This window comes from Macrotis lagotis, chromosome X, assembly GCF_037893015.1.
Source record: "Macrotis lagotis isolate mMagLag1 chromosome X, bilby.v1.9.chrom.fasta, whole genome shotgun sequence".
In the NCBI taxonomy this organism is placed as follows: domain Eukaryota; kingdom Metazoa; phylum Chordata; class Mammalia; order Peramelemorphia; family Peramelidae; genus Macrotis; species Macrotis lagotis.
In genome coordinates, this window is record NC_133666.1 from 184201288 (window position 1) to 184218266 (window position 16979).

Consider the following 16979-nt stretch of genomic DNA (forward strand, 5'->3'; position numbering starts at 1 on the left):
GTTACTGTGTCCCAAACATATCTTACTAATGTCTTCAGGCTGCCTTTGTTCCTGGGTTTGTACCCTGCCCCCCCTTGGCTGAGAGAGACAGCAATAAATTTAGAGTCAGACAATTAAAATGCTGGCTTTGCCATGACCTTGCCTCCAATTTTGCTGAGCAAATGAATATTCCCTCAAGAGTAACAACCAAACTTCAAATGCTATGTAATCCAACCTTGACTTCAGGAAAGAGTGAAAGCACATCTCCATCCCTTTACTGCAGAGGTTGTGTACTATGGTTATAGAATATTGTGTGCAGTATGTATATGTCTATACACACACACACACACACACACACACACACACACAAATATATATAACCAGATGCAGTCTAATGGACAGTTTGTCCAACTGCTTTTTTTTTCCTCTTAAAAATATCTTTAAGGAATGGTTCACTGAGTAGGAGAGAGGAGAATATACTTCAGAAATGTGATTTATAAAGTACAAAGTATCAATTAAAAGGAAGATAGTGAAACAGTCCATACTGATGGTGGATCAAAGTCAGTCTATAATCAGATGATATCAATGGGCATGGGTGTGATACTGTAGCAGTGTGATCCTAGGCAAATCACTTAATGTCTCAGAAACTTAGTTTCATCAGCTATAAGGAAGCCTTCACACATTTCACACATTGGCTATGTGGTACTATATAGATAGAATTCATAAAATTGGTAACTAATTGTGTTTGAGAGGTAAGAGAAAACAAGTTAAAGAGAGCACGAAGTTATGATTTTGAGGAGTTTGGGGAATCGTGGTGGTAGAAATAGAAATAATCAACTCCAAATGAAGGATTAGAAACACACATTCAACAAATGAGACTGAAGTTGTTGTTGGAGTATCTTTGTAGAGATAACACATTAATAGGGACCAGGAGAAGGAAGAGTAGATTTTCTTAGAGGGAGAAACCAGTCCAGGTGGAGCTATCTTGAATTTGAGTTATTGTTAGGACAATCAGAGGCAGGATGACTTTAATGAGGAAAGAATGTTAAATTTGTAATTAAAATTTGAATCCTTAATTTTATACTTTCTAGCTATATGATTAGAAGTCACTTTGATTTAAACTCAGTAAACTTCAATTTTCATACTTATACAGTGAGTCTTTGAGAGGCAAGTGGATAGAATGTTGGCATTGAAGCTACTCCTTTGACTCATAGCCCATCTTTGACACATAAAGATTATGCAAACTCAGGCAATTCTCTCAATTTCTCAGTGTTCTAGGCAGCTTTCTTTTCTCTTGTTTTTTAGACTTTTTTCAAGGCAATGGGGTTAAGTGGCTTGCCCAAGGCCCCATGGCTAAGTAATTATTAAGTGTCTGAGGTCGGATTTGAACCCAGGTATTCCTGACTCCAAGGCCGGTGCTCTATTCACTGCACCACCTAGCCACCCCAAATACTTGTTTTTGTTTTGTTTTGTTTTTAGTTTTTGCAAGGCAACGGGGTTAAGTGGCTTGCCCAAGGCCACACAGCTAGGTAATTATTAAGTGGATGAGGCCGGATTTGAACCCAGGTACTCCTGACTCCAGGGCTAGAGTTGAACCCAGGTACTCCTGACTCCAGGGCAAGTGCTCTATCCACTGGACCACCTAGCCGCCCTTCTAAGCAGCTTTCTAAGATGATGAATTGTAAAGATGTTTCTGACCTATTTATTGGTAAGGGACTTTCCTCATATTGGAGTTTCTCATATCTGTGAAATCATAGGTTTAATCCCTATCTTAAATTGGATGGTAGATAATAAATTTGGAACTGAAAGGAAACTTAGAGGTTACTTAGGCCAATCTCTTCAAATTACAGTTGAGGAAAAACTGAGACCCAGAGAGATTATTTGCTCAAAACCACATAAAAAATAAATGAAGAACAGAGATTTGAACTCATATCCTTTGATTCTAGATAACCTATGCTTTTTCTGACATATTTTATTGCTTTATCACTTGGCTAATCTTGCGATCAGTTTCTAAAATATCATATATTTTCTCCTTCTGCCAAGATAGTCTAAAAATACTCTCAAGATAATATCTTTTATTTCTTTCTTCACTGATCATCACAAAATGATCTCCACCATGCTCACTCTGGTTCTTGGACTTTCTTTCATGACATTTTAATATGTAGTCTTTCTCTTCTCCCATCTTCTTTTGAATGGTACTGTATTTGATGACTCTATTCCAATCATCAGTTCCATTCCATTAAGTCTCAGTGACACCAGTGATTTTGAAATTACCTCCTTGAATTAGGATCTCTAGTTCATCATATTTTTTACTCATACTTTGTGCATCTCTGTATACACATCTGGGGTTGTTTTAATGCTGGCTCCTTTCTTAGATTTTTCTCTCCTATATATTCTGGATGAGCTCATTTCTTGCCTGGCTACACTACTATGGAACCTCTTTGCCTTTTCCACCAAGTTCCAAGTCAGGTATCTTCTCTAGCCATTTTTTTAGTTTTCTTTTGTATTTTGCCTTCACACAGTTGGATTTGTAAGCTGCTTTAATGGAGGGACTGTCTTCCTTTTATTATATGTTTTATATCAGTACAGTCCTTAGAACATAGTAGGTGCATAATAAATTTATTGACTATTATTGCTGACTGCTGACTTTATTGTTATTCATCTTCCTATGTCCTGTATAGTTCATCACAATGTTATATTGAGAGTGCTTTGTCTACTTTAAGATGCTGATAAAAACTGCTGAGAAAACTGGAAAACAGTCCAGCAGAAACCAGGCTTAGACTAATATCTTATACTACACTCCACAATGTATTCTAAGAGAATATGTAACCTTAATTTAAAGATCATTCTACAAAAAATATTAGAAGAGGGAATGGCTAGGTGGTGCAGTGGATAAAGCACCAGCCCTGGAGTCAGGAGTACCTGGGTTCAAATCCAGTCTCAGATATACTTGATAATTACCTAGCTGTGTGGCCTTGGGCAAGTCACTTAACCCCATTTGCCTTGCAAAAACCTAAAAAAAAAAATAGAAGAGAAAACAGATCACATGCCTCTCATAGCCATGGGTAGGAGATATATTTTTACCTAAATAAGTGATAGAAACAATTACAAATTATATATTTTTGAAATTGAAAACCTTCTGTAGAGTCTTAATGCAACTAAGTTAAGAAGGAAAATGGCTGGGGCAGCTAGATGAAACAATGGATAGAGCACTGGCCCTGGAGTCAGGTGGACTTGAGATCAAATTTGACCTCAGACACTTAATGATTGCCTGGTTGTGTGACCTTGACAAATCACTTAACCTCATTGCCTTGCCAAAAAAAAAAAACCCAAAAGAAGGAAAGTGGTTAAATGAGAGAGGGGGCAATCCTTTGTATCAAATTTCTCTGATAAGGGTTTAATATACAAGATATATTAACAACTCACATAGATATATTGTATATACAAGTGCTGTAGTTGAGAATTAGGGTCACTGATTGAAGATTGAGAGTTTCTTTGAATAGCAAATAAATTCACTTGCCCCCTGGAATTTAAAACCGCTAGGGATTTATTATAGAAGACTTACAAAATATACAGATTAAAACTCCTAAATAAACAATAAGCACTTTGAGCACAGGCTAGGCAAAGTTTGAGTGTGTGTGTGTGTGTGTGTGTGTGTGTGTGTGTGAGAGAGAGAGAGAGAGAGAGAGAGAGAGAGAGAGAGAGAGAGAAAGAGAGAGACAGAGACAGAGACAGAGACAGACAGACAGACAGTCTTGGGGCTGGTTTAGTCCAGTCATGTGGCACGGGGGCTCTTGGTGCTCCAGCAGGACCTAGTTTGGGAGGACATGGCTCTGGAAGGAAAGAGAGAGTTAATCATCCTTGCAGATAGAGTCCAAGAGAGTGGGAGAGTCCCAGGAGGGGCAGGGCTTCTTAAATGCACTTCTATAGAGGGTCACCTTATACCCTGCAGATTGGCAAAAATAAAAGACAGCTCACAGAGAATTCTGGAGAGATTGTGGAAAGATAGGCACACGTACATTGCTGGTGGAGTACAAATGGTACAACCATTTTGGAAAACAATTTGAAAATATGCAAATAAAATGACTAAAATGTTTATAAAATTTGAATCAGAGATTCCATTACTGGGTCTATAATCCAAGGAATTTGATAAGAAAAAGTTCCCATTTTATCCATCATATTTGTAGCAGTATTTTTTGTGATATTGGGAAATGGCTAAATAAATTGTGATACACGAATGTAATGGAATATTACTGTGCTGTAAGAACTTATGTGTGTGATGAACATATAGAAGCAGGAAAAAATCTGCAGAAACTGATGCAGAGTAAAGAAAACAGAACTATAGCCCACCATAGCTCTGGTTTGAGTCTGGACATGAATTTCCGAGAATCAGGTTGGGTAGAAAAACATACCCAAATACGAAAGGTTGGGAAGTGAAAATCTACCAACTTTATTTTTGGAAACTCAGACCTTTTTATAGCAAAAACTTATCTCAGGAATGCCGGGTTAAAGGAGACAATTTCCTGGGTGAATTCATAATATTTGTTCTTAGAAATCTGCATACTTCTCTATCAAAGAAATCTTTTGCAACCACCCCGGGAGCCACAGATTATCCTAGGTCAGGGTTCACTGGTGAGCTAATGGATCCATATAATGAGCAATAATCCACACATACCTTTGATGAAGAGGATCACCAAGAATATGTGAATATCACTCCCAGGGGCTAGCCCTCTACACAGAACCAAGAAAATAATATATGTATAGTAAATGTGAAGAATGACACACACAAAAATAAAAAATAAATATTACTAAATGCTAGAGATAAAACAGGATTTGAGAAGACAGCTAATCTACCTTAATCGCTGAATGACCTTTGCCTCAGTCATTCCTGAAACCAATTAAAGATCTTGATGGAGGTCTCCCAGTGCATATGGAGCCATCTCCAGTCTTCCTGATCCATATCTGGCCAGTGAACCCAGGTGGTTCCAGAGGAGAAAGTGAGGCTGGTGATTTTGCATAGCCTTCCTTCACTTAAATTCAGTTCATATGCAAGCCATGGAATTACTTCTCTATTGACATAGTTTTCTTTAAGAAAGAAGAACAAATAACAAGGAGCCTTAATTGATTATAATGCCCCTGATCTGAGGCACTTTGTTGCTCAGTCATTTTTTGAATCATGTCAGACTCCATGACCCCTTTTGATGTTTTCTTGGCAAAAATATTGAAATGGTTTGTGATTTTGGTCTGCAGTTCATCTTACAGATGAAGAAACTGAGAACAATAAGCTTAAATGATTTGCCCAGTCATTATAGCTAAATAAATTTCTGAAGCCAAATATGAACTCAGGAAGAGAAAGCCTTTCTGACTCTAAGCCTGGATGAGCTGCCCACTGTACCACCAAGTTGCATATAACTTGAGTCTTATGTTTCCTGAACTCCCTTTATTCCTTACTTAAATCAGAGATCTATTATACCTGATGCCTATTTGCCTGACTTTCTTTTCTACTACTATTTCTCCCCCTCCTCCTGGCCTTTTTACTCCTGTCTATCACACACTCCAAGCCAAGAAAGTTATTTTTTTTAACAGTTTATTCACTGGAGAAAAAAGAATATACATGTTCAGAAACAACATACTAAGGAAAAATCATTAAAATATATAGAAAAGAAAGTTACTTGGGACCAGACTAGGTGATAGTTTTTAGCTATTCTCAAATCTTCAATTTATCCTCCATGCCCCCACTTTTCAAGATGAAAATTTTTGTTGCCATTCTCTTCTAGAGCTAACTCTAGCTTCAAAATATGCTTCTTGTTCCATTGGGCAAGAAAAGGATGTTGGATTTAGAACTATCAATTAAGATTTGGGGGGACTTATTGTCAGCCTCACAATACATAGCCACACAAAAATGCTACTTTGGACAAACTCCACCCCCCGCCAAATCATCTGAACCATCAATGGAAAGAGGGTTGAAGACAAAACAGATGGTGCATCAGGAATACCTTGTACATTTCTGGTTCAGAACTGGAGAGATGCTAAAATTGTTCCAGGAATTGGGATTTAGAACACATCTGCCATATGAATCCTCAAACTGAAGAGACCCAGGCCAAGAGAGGATGTGGTTGAGAGCTAGGACTTACTTGTTTAGTAAGTTCTGGAAAATGTTTGTTTACCTTGGTGGGTTGGGTTAGTGATATGGATGAGAATCTAAACCACAGGGTGGCACTGTAAGTCTTGGGGAGACTAGGACTCTGTGGGAAATCTTCACTAAAATAAAAGAATTTATCCTAATAAATAAATCATTTGGGTGCTGCGTATTGTTGTATTTGTTCATAGGCTCCTAAGAGACATTCACAGTTAACACATTTTCTGTGAGGTGAAATAAAGGCTGCCATATTTATAAACTGTACATTGTCTCTGTGTGAGTTAGGGATGACATCCATACTTAGAGAAACCTATAGAAAGCTATACCTAAACTTTATTTTTGAAGATGATTGTGAATGAACTTCAAGTGGAAGCAATGAACCAAAGAGAGAAACTGACCGTTTGGGGATCAGACACCAAAATTTAAGTATATGTGAGACACCCATGTGAGGAGGCAGGCTTTACACATTTTGGTTACTGAAATTCAGGATCACACAGACTTTGGAGAACTTCCCTAGAAGATCCTTGGGCTAAAAACAGGAAGTCTGAGGAGAGTTGTGTTTTAGGGCTCCAGTGACACAGATTTTCTTGAGGGACCACTCCTAGGGAAGTGAAAGGGTGAAAGCAAGATGTAAATAGGTAGGTGGGTGGGCCAGCAAACCAGAAAAAAAATGTAGCAAAGGAATGGCACTGAGAACACACTAAACCAGCAATTCCATTTTGCACCTTGTTTTTCTTCAAGGACAGAAATGACTGACTTTGATCTCTTTTGCAGCCTTGTTTTGGGTGTTTATGTTTATTATTTGATACTGGTAATAAATTACATGGTGGCAACTGTGATTTTTCTAAACCTATAAGTTTGTGGGTTGAAAGAAGGGAAGCTAGGTTATGGGAGAAGAAACTTCTGGGTTGGGGGGGCAACCCAATTAAAGATAGAATTTCTGCAATTTTGATAATGACTGTTTTTGAACCTGATGAGAGAGAATTACTAAGGAGACAAGCTAGACTGAGCAGCGTGGGGGGGGGGTGAGAAGATTGGTATATTTCTTCCCAAGAGCTCCTGAGATAAACTAACAGCCCTGTATCACATACCCACATGCCTCTACATTTATAATTAAGGCCTATGGGTTCTTCACTAATTTTTTTTTTCACTTCTTCCACCACAGAGGATCCTAATTGGATGGTAACTAATAACATGTAGCATATGAGAGTGCTCAGAAATGTGTTGAATTAATGTATGGATAGGTAGAAAAATTGGGGAGATAGAGAACCAGGTTTGATTTCTAGTTCTGTCACCAACTCAATGTGACCTTGGGTAAATTCCTTCTCCTTTTTTTCATTTGCTTCTTCCCTTGTAAAAGAGGGCTCAGGATGGTCTTTAATGAATCTTCTGGCTCAAATTGTCTAATTCACTAAGGTACTTTCTGTCTTCTCCGTGATTCCTTAGAGCCACAGGGTCAGAATGTAAACCCTAGGAGGGAGAGGGGAGGGAGGAGGTGGGGATATATATATATGTATATATATATATATATATATATATACACACATATATATGTATATATATACATATATATACATATATATGTGTATATATATATATATATATATATATATATATACACACATATATATGTAAAGAGAGAGAGAGAGAGAGAGGAATTCCTTTCTATAGCAGGTCAAAGCTTGTGTTTCTGCACTCAGACAGAAAAAGGGTGTGTATTCCAGAAAGAACTGGCAAAGGCTGGAAGGCCAGGCACCTGACTTCCCTTGCTAAAAACACAAACACAGGAAGCCAGTTAGTGAAATGTGTTTTTATATAGAGATTGGTGAGGACAGCAGTGAAGGAAACCCAGGGTGCTCAGAAAGTACCCTGAGGAAGAACCTGGATCCTCAGTTTTCTTGGATCTGGTCCCATCCCCATAAACTCTTTCTTCATAAAATGCAAGTGCTTTGAAACCTAGAGAGGGATTGATTCTATTGCCCACATTTGGGAAAACTTAGACAAGAGCCCCCCCCCCCCCAAGTTGAGCATCCCCTGAAAGTCTATTCCTGTGGGCAGACTTGAGCCCATCAGTGTAAGTTTGACTGCACTTCTTCCCACCATCCCTTCCCAATGGGGGGGGGGGGCTATTTCTCTTTACATTCCTCTGCCTCTCCACATCCCCAGAGGGATGGAGCTTCAGGGATAGTCGGACTGCTTCTTGGAAGAGACTCCCCCCCACCCCCCAGCCTTGTTTTTTGGAGAAGAGAGGGTTTGTCACATTGTGTGATGCGTATGGCCCCTCCTGGGACTGGGCTCTATTTACTGGGCACTTGGACACGCGGTCCGTTCTTGAACCGGAGGAAGGACTGGACTCCTCTTCGGACAGGGATCTAGTTAAGGGTCGGGAGTCCGCTGACCCTGGGCTCTAATGAAAAGGTTAAGCGCGGCGGAGACGCGTTCCGCTCTCGAATCGGTTCTCGGGGAGGGAGAGGAGCCGCCTTTGGACGGGGTCTAGTGCTGAAGGGAAGTCTCACGACCGGGAGGGAAGCGGGGTTTGTGGAGGAAGCAGGCCCCCCTGCCCGGCCCGGCCTGTCCTCGCGGGGGCCCTTCTGGGGGCTCAGCCGAAGAGCTTGAGGAAGCAGGGCTGGCAGTAAGGCTTGTCGGCGCGCTCTTGGAAGGAGCCTTTGGTGAGCGGGCGCAGGCAGAAGGTGCAGGTGAAGTGATCCGGGTGGAAGCGGCGCCCCAGCGCGGACACGCAGCGGCCGCTGACCGGGAGCCCGCAGGTGGCGCAGAGGGAGCCGCGCCGCGCGTGGAAGTGGCTCTCGCAGAGCGGGCGCCCCTCGTGCTCGAAGAAGCTGCCCCCGGAGAAGGGCGCGAAGCACTCCTGCGGGACAGCGGGCAGGTGAGGCGGCCGCCGCGGCCCCGCCCCCGGCCGGCCCCGCCCTTCCCCGTCCCTCCTCACCCTGCACACGAAGCAGTCCGGGTGCCAGAGCGCGCTCAGCGCCGAGATGTAGTTCTCCAGGATGGGGCCCTGGCAGCCCTGGCAGCGGGGCGCGAACAGCTGCAGGAAATCCCGGCGACAATACGGGCGGCCCTCTCGCTCGTGGAACCCTGTGGGTCCGGGCGGGGGAGGGGGTCAGGGGGAAGACTGGAAGAGGGCAGGGGCTCGGGGGCCCTAAGGTGAACCGGGGCCAGTCTGGGAGCCGAGAGGTGACAGACTAAAGGTGAAAGCAAAATAAAAGTGTGGGGGGGAGGAATGGGGGGAAATGGCTGAGGGGTGGTGCAAGGGGGGGACCCACTGACTGTGCCAGGAGCCTCTCTCACCCTCCTCCCCGAAGGGCTCCCCGCAGCTGACGCAGCAGAAATGTTCGGGATGCCAGTGGGTATCCAGGGCAGTGACCATCTTCTGCAATAAGAATAATATCCACAGTCCCGTACTGCTTTATGATTCCCAAGATGCTTTATATAGGTAATCCGAAGGAAGGAGGAAAGGCGGGCCCGATCCAGGTGATTGGAAGTGTAGGGGTCCCTGGGGTTGAAAGTTTGCCCAAATGGGATGGGGATGGGGTGAGGGTGTGGAGGAGAGGGAAGAGGAGACCCAGAGTCAATGAGCCAGGGCCAGAGGTGGGGGGGGGGGGGCTTACGTGGCGAATGGGTTGATTGCAGAGACCACAGCGTGGGGAGAAGCGCTCGAAGTAGCATTCGGGGCAGTAAGGAGCACCGTCCTTTTCAAAAAAGCTGCTGCCCCCCAGAGCCACCGAGCACCCTCCACATAAAAAGTGCTCTGGGTGCCAGGTCCGGCCTAGAGCTGTCACTACCTGTGGAGAAGAAGTGGACCAAATGGTCACCCTGATACATTGGAGCCTAGCTGAGGGTACTTCTTGTGTCTCTATATATTCATCTGTCAACAAGATACCACACCCTTACTCCTTTTTAACACCGCTTGGATGGTTCCCCCACCCCAGCATCTCAATCTCAGGATCTCAAAGTTTGTTATAGCAACAAAGGATTGAAGTTGGGGAAATATCGACAGACAAATATATTTATTCAAATGTACCCTCTATGCTGAGCATGTATCACCCTTCAACCCATCCCAGAGCCGGCTCATCCTCTCCCATCCCTTTGCTCTTCTCTTTTTTTTTGGGGGGGGGGTAAGGTAAAGGAGTTAAGTGACTTGCCAAAGGTCACACAGCTAGTTAATTATTAAGTGTCTGAGGCTGGATTTGAACTTAGGTCCTTCTGACTCCATGGCCCAGGCTCTATCTCTACATTTTATTCCTTGCTTGCTTGTCTTCCTGTGCAGGTGGCCTACTTCTTGGGAGCATGACTTCTCTAAAGAACTTCTCATATTCTTTCTTCCTTCTTAGCTATCCTTGATGTTCTCACCAGCCCACCTTGGGGCTGTTTCTTCTTTTATTCCTCTGCTTCTACAGAAATTCACTCTCTTGATGCTTCGCCAAAGAACTTAACTGTCAACTTTTTGTAGTATCTTATGAACTTTTGCAGTAATCTACAAATTAAAATTTAAGCCTTTTCATATCCTCCCTGAATTGGAGAGTTTGGTCATTTCATCACCCAAATAAACCCACATAGATCCTTAAGCCCCCTTTCCCCTGAAGTCTATTTTTGTTCTGTCTTCAGGATAACAGCTAAAATGAATCTTTTATTTAGCTCAATCTGCTTGTTTTATACATAAGGAAAGATTAAAGGTTAATCTTTCTACCTAAATGCATCCCTCCTTTTGACTTCACACCTGTGCGTGAGGTAGCCTCATTACCCTTTCTAACATGGTTTCTAGTTTAATGGGTTAGAAACCTTGGGGGTAATCTTGGACTCTCCTCTCACCCTCAGTCCTCTCTCCTATCCAGTTAATTACCAGTACTTTTCAATACCAGAAGTCCTTTCCTGTATATTTCTACTTTTTACCCTGGTACAGGACCCCATTACTGTCCATCTACTGTTGCACTGGATTTCACAGTAACCAAACCTTTTCTGCCTCCTCCAACCTTCACATCATTTCCTTATTTCTCCTCCTCTCCCCTCCCCTATGATAATACCCCTTTCCCCTTTTTTTTTTTTTTGCAAGGCAATGGGGTGGGTTGAGTGGCTTGCCCAAGGCCACACAGCTAGGTAATTATTAAGTATCTGAGGCTGGATTTGAACTCATGTCCTTCTGACTCCAAGGCCGGTGCTCTGTCCACTGTGTCACTTAGCCACCCCTTCCCTAACACTTTTTTTAAAAAAATCACATACTTAAGATTTAGTTTTATATTAAGGCTATGTATCACGCCTCCTTATCAGTCTGTAAGTTCTATTTGTCTGTGAAGACAAATGTTATAATTTATCTAAGCTAACTCTCTTTCAATATTCTCTGCATACAGAAATATTTGGGTGAGTCTGAGATCTCCCTCTCTCCAAGGGTCCTGCAGATCACAATTTCATGGTCAGCTACAGAAATGTCAAAGAGAAGAAGAACTGGAGGAAGTCTGTTGTATTTGGGAGGAAGAAAAGTGGTTATTTGTGGCCTCTGAGAGAAGAGTTTTAGTAGTGGTGGGAACAGAAGGCAAAATGGAAGGGGCTGAAAGCTGAGTGGGCGATGAGGAAGGGAAGGCAAAGAATGCAGACTGTTTACTTTTTTGGCAATTATAGGAGGGAAGGAGAGGGATGACAGCTTAAGGGGAAAGGGTCAAGGGAAATTTTTAAAAATTTTTAGTATGACGAAAATATAGAGGTTATTGAAATACATGGCTATATCTCACATATATATGAAAAATATTTATCACAAAATCTATTAAGCTATTAAAGTTTAAAACTACACTGAGATGTTTTAGGGACAATGAGTATGTGTATATGTGAAAGATGTATATATGTCTGTATATATGTATATAAATATGGAAGCTATCACAAAACTATATATATAAACACATACAAACACACACATATAATATAAATACATAAAGATTCAACCTAATGTATTAATGAAATTATATCCTAGAATAAATTGAAGCAGGATTTCAGATAGAGGGTTCAAGTTTACTCAACCCCATAAAGGCAGAACATTAATATTGATAATAATATTTATATAGATATTTAAGGTTTGAAAAACTTTACATATGTAATCTAATTTTTATCCTCATAACTCTGTGAAGAGCTATTATGACCTCCACTTTACAGATGAGGAGACTAAAACTCAGACAGGTGATGTGACTTGCCCAGGCTTACATAGATAGGAAGCATCTGAGGTTAGTTTGGTATCCAATACTTCCTGACTCCCATGTAGGCACTGGCCTATATATCCTGCCTCTAAATACAGGTTTTGAGATGAAGATGACCCAATCTCAGTAAAACAGGGTGAGATCATCTGATGAAAGGGTGGAGGGTTTGGTTGAAGTGTCAAAGGATGTGTGTACTTTGAAGAGAAGGTCTAGAATGAGTGTTGGGTGGAACCAAAAAGTAGTAGATAAATGATACACAATAAGTTTGCTACATAGTAGTGAGGGCTCAGCTGAAGTTGCACAATATATCTATAATTAACCAATTCTAAAACAGTAACCCATTGCCTAGTTTTTGTATGTGACCTATTGTCTATGTCTGTCTTTCCTCGATCCTCCTTTCTGCTCTGGGGGGGCTTTACTCACTTGCCCAGCAATGGGTTTATTGCAGGAACCACAAAGGCCCTTGGCCTGGGTGGGGACTCCTTGTCGGCTGAGATCTGACTGCAGCAACCCCAGCATGGTGTCCAGGCTGCCCTCAGTGGTGGACCCCGAGGTGGGCGGTGGTGTAGTATCACTCACTGAGCTGAGCTCTGGCTTTGGAGTAGGCCCAGAAGCAGGAAGCTATTAGGGTATAAAATAGAGGCAACTGTCATTTGACCCCCATCTGTTTCACTGAGCTGAAGGAGATGGACTTGGAGATGGGGTGGGGGGGAAGAGTGGGAAATGCCCTCTGATAGTGGGGTGGGTATAGGAATTAGAATGGCTGGGACTAAGAAAAGCCAATACCCCTCCCTGGAGACCCTTGAACCTTTTTTTCAGCTCACATGGTTCTGTACTCGGAAATCAGAGAGAGAAGCCATCAACTTGTCCAATTCCAAGGTAGCTGAAGTGGCTGAAGGTTTTGGCAGTTGAGGAGGCGTCGGGCTAGGGGGGCTGCAGGGAGATAGTGTGGGTCAGTCCTTCCAGGTTCTAGACCCAAGAACCCTAGCTCTCATTCCTCCCTCTTACCAGACCCTCAACCCTTTGGATCTGCAGACTCCATGCTTCCCACTTCTGCCCCAGACCTGGGAATCCAGCTACCAGGCTGTAGCCCTTCCAACCCTGTCTCCAAGATCCTCACGTGGTGGGCCTTTTCTTTTCCTCAGATTGCTCTTCTTTTCGTTCTCCATCAGATGCCTTGCTGGATGGGAACTGGGACATGATTTCATCTGGTTGGAAGGAGGGATGGTTAGTCTCACTCTTACTTGCTTCCTTCCTGCCTCTTCCCCTTAGCCTCAAGTCTCCCTTTCCTCTTACCTGTGATATTGAATTGTGTGGCATTGAGCTCCTGCAAGAGGCGATCCAACTCACAAAGACCAGCACCAAGAACACCACTGGAGGAGAATGGGGGTGCCGCTGGTTTTGGGGAACGAGGTTTACACACAGTGCTAGAGCAGAGAGGGGAAATTGAGGGACTCAGGAATAAAAGAGATTCAGACCAGAGGCCAAATGGCATAGAGGGAGCAAGCCCCTTGGTAAACATCTGTCCCACCAACCTCTAAAGGACAATCCCAAGACCCTTCACCTGTAGAGATGATCCTTGTCTCCTGAGGCTCCAGAGGTTTCCCTGGCCACCTTCTGCAGAGATAAGCAATACATCTGAGGCTGGAAAGAAACTTCAAACAAAGGGCCCCCTCCTCAACCCAGTAAACCCACAACCCTTAGCTCTGCTCTTCTTACCTGCGGTTGCTGGCTATAGGGAGGAGGAGCAGTGGTGGCTTCTTGGGGCTGGTCCCGAAGAGTCCCAGCCCGGGGAATGTGGGATGTTGTAGACTCCAGGTCAGATAAAAGAGCATCTGTAAGAGGACTCTGAATGAGTGGTCCAGAGGATAATTTACAGATTAAGGGGCTGAGTTGGTCTAGGTAGAGGATGTGAATCTTTGAAAGGGATCCAAAGTTGGAGTTGGTGTCAGAAATCAAAAGTTAGACAATCACAGGGTCACAGGCTCCATACAAGGGTAAAAGCTGGGAGCAACACAATATGGCCAAGCTGTTTCATCCTTGGCCAATCCTGGGAGCTCTGCCAGGTTGGGTATTTTACTTTCAGCCATGAAAGCCCTTGTACTTGTAAAGCAGTTGTGTCATCTAATCCTCAAAACAACTTCTGTAAGGTCATAGGATTATAAACTGTAACAGACATTATAGGCCATCTAATCCCTTTATTACTCACTCCAACTCACTCATTTTACAGAATAGAAAACTGAGACCCTGAAAAAGTGATGATAGCTGACATTCATAGAACATCTTAAGATTTAGAAAATATTTTCCAGTTATCTCATTTGGTCTTCATAATGAACCTGTGATGCTGATATTGCACTCTGATAGATGGAAGATTGGCCAAAAGGTAGTAAGTAGCAACCGTGGAGATTCCAGCTAAGGTTTTGATGTTCAGTAGTCTGACTCTGTGACCCCATCTGGATTTCTGTTGTGGGGGGGCAAAGATACTGGAGTGGTTTGCCATTTCCTTTTTAAACTCATTTTACAGATAGGAAATTAAGGCAAATAAGGTAAAGTGACTTGAACAGGGTAATCCAACTAGCAAATATCTGAGACCAGATTTGGACTCAGGAAGAGTCTTCCTGATTCCAAACTTCATTCCCTATTTACTTTGTCACTTCATTGTTTCTTGGATTGAGAGGATTTAGCTTCAAACCTACCTCTGACTCGAGTTATATGACCTCAGTCAAGTCACTGTATATGCCCAAACCTCAGTTTCCTCAGCTATAAAGTGAGGAAATTGGACTAAATAGTCTCTGAGAGAGATGCTGTCCAACCCTAGATCTATCATTCACAAAGAAATAAGTGGACAAGAGAGAGACAACCTTGTGTGGTGGATAGGTCACTAGACTTGGAATTGAGAAGGGTTAGGTTCAATTCCCAGGTCAGAAAGTCCCATTTTTAACCTCTCTAGGTCTCACTTTCCTCAATTGTAACAATAGAGAGCCTGGAAGGCCCCTTCTGGCTCTAAACCTATGATACTATGAGGTGATAATTATGTCTAGAACTCTAGGTTTTCAGATTTTATCTTTCCTTGGATACTTCATTGGCTCTTGTATTAGGGTTATTGTCTCTTTTTCAATTCAATTTCACAATTGGCCCTTTCTCACATTTAAAAATTTGGACTTCCGGCCTCAGTTTCCCATTAGCTGATCTATTCCCCAGTCCCTTCTTTCAAACCTCTTCAGACTTCAAACTTCTTATCCTTCTTCTCTGCCCTTTCATTAAATAATCTGCCAGACTCCCACACCCCTGGATTGGGTTACCTACCAAAGACCACAATACGTGGTCCAAGAGGGGATATGGGGGAGGCGGAGTCACCTGGTAGGGGAAAGAGAGACAGTCACCCGGAGAGAAGTATACCCCCGGTGGTCTGACTCCCCCTCCCAATCCCTTCCCTTCCCCCCACTATGGCCTTTCTCCTATGACCCAGGTATCTTGCTCTCTAGCTCGAAGCTTTCTTCTGCAGACCCACACCCAGGAATCCTCCCTGTTACCAACATAACGCCCCCCTCTCTGTTCCGCTCTCAGAACTCAGGTATCTGGTTCCTTCGGCTCCTCTCCCAGGTCCCTCCAGCCTTTCCACTAGTGGACCTTAATTCCTCGGGAGAAAAGACTAGGGGGGAAAATGCAGGAAGGGAGAGGCAGGAAGGGAGACGTGGAGCTGGGCAGGAGGAAGAGAGGGAGGGGAAGAGAAAGAGGGAGAAAGAGAAGAAAAGAGAAAAAGGAGAGAAGCAACGAGAGGCGGGGAGTGGTCGAGGAGACAGAACTGAGACAGAAATGAAGAATGAAAGAGAAAAAGCAGTCAGAGATAAATAGAAATGGGGAGAGACGAGGAGGTGCGGTGCAGGGAAGCAACACCCCCCCCCCCCAGAGCTGTAGGGAGAGGGGCCAGAAGCAGATGGGGGCGGCCGGAGCTGGGAGGGAAGGGCTCGTGGCCCCGGGGCTCGCAGCCCCACTCACCCAGGTCCTCCATGGCTGGGGTGCCGGGCTGGCTGGCTGAGGGGTAGCAGCAGGGCGGGGGCTGTGTCCGGTTGGGGGGGCGGGAGACAGCGGGGGGAGGGGGGACGTCCGGGAGAGGGAGGCCCCGGCCGTGACCATGTAAGGAAGCGGGGACCAGATGGGATTGGGGGTGGGATGGAGCCGAGCGTGGAGAGAGGCTGGAGAAGGGGGCCTGAGGGGAGCCCCGGGGGTGACAGACAAGAATAGGGCTAGCGGGACACACCCTCGGGACGGCCACGCCCCAGCCGGGCCCGGGACCCAGGGCCGCCCCCGAGGGGAGGGACGGAGCCCCCCGCGAGGCAGCCAGCTCAGAGCCCGGGCTCGGGGTCCCACCACACAGAGCCCCCAGGGATGAGCCCCCAGGGACGGAGGTGCAGAAGCCCGGGGGGCCACCCGAGGACCCAGCTCCCGCCCCCCAGGGAGAACTCCAGCCGATGCTCGCTTTGTCCCAAGCCATTTAAACACACACACAGCCCAAGCCCTTGGTCACTGAGGGGTGCCCCCTTCGCCCCCATTCGACTTGCCCACCCTCTTATGAGGAGAGACCATCGGGGCCAGGCGCTTCTCTTCCGGAGCCTCCCTAGGTCCGTGGACGCAGCCCCCGGCCCCTTCACAGAGCTCGCCCC

The 16979-nt window shown here is 44.3% G+C and overlaps 1 protein-coding gene across 2 annotated transcripts; it reads right to left on the minus strand.

Moving 5' to 3' along the window:
• Positions 1-8634: 8634 nt before the first annotated feature.
• On the minus strand, positions 8635-16391 carry TGFB1I1 (transforming growth factor beta 1 induced transcript 1). Of its 2 annotated transcripts, XM_074207976.1 has the most exons (12): positions 16315-16364; positions 15622-15672; positions 14035-14150; positions 13880-13932; positions 13612-13742; positions 13436-13523; positions 13140-13248; positions 12739-12936; positions 9745-9918; positions 9425-9506; positions 9063-9211; positions 8635-8984 (listed from the first exon to the last, which is right to left on the minus strand). In XM_074207976.1, the coding sequence occupies exons 1-12, from the start codon at positions 16325-16327 to the stop codon at positions 8718-8720; spliced, it is 1431 nt and encodes a 476-aa protein (XP_074064077.1). In that variant the 5' UTR covers positions 16328-16364; the 3' UTR covers positions 8635-8717. The 2 variants fall into 2 exon arrangements, with proteins under 2 accessions (XP_074064077.1, XP_074064078.1); XM_074207977.1 differs by lacking the exon at positions 15622-15672 and having other exon boundaries at positions 16315-16391.
• Positions 16392-16979: the final 588 nt, after the last annotated feature.

What these genes read in the sequence shown, in the direction of transcription:
- TGFB1I1 (XM_074207976.1), bottom strand. An exon ending in CCTATAGCCAGCAACCGCAG is followed by an intron (nt 13,933 to 14,034) that starts GTAAGAAGAGCA and finishes TTATCTCTGCAG; the next exon opens with AAGGTGGCCAGGGAAACCTC. An exon ending in CACACAATTCAATATCACAG is followed by an intron (nt 13,524 to 13,611) that starts GTAAGAGGAAAG and finishes CCTTCCAACCAG; the next exon opens with ATGAAATCATGTCCCAGTTC.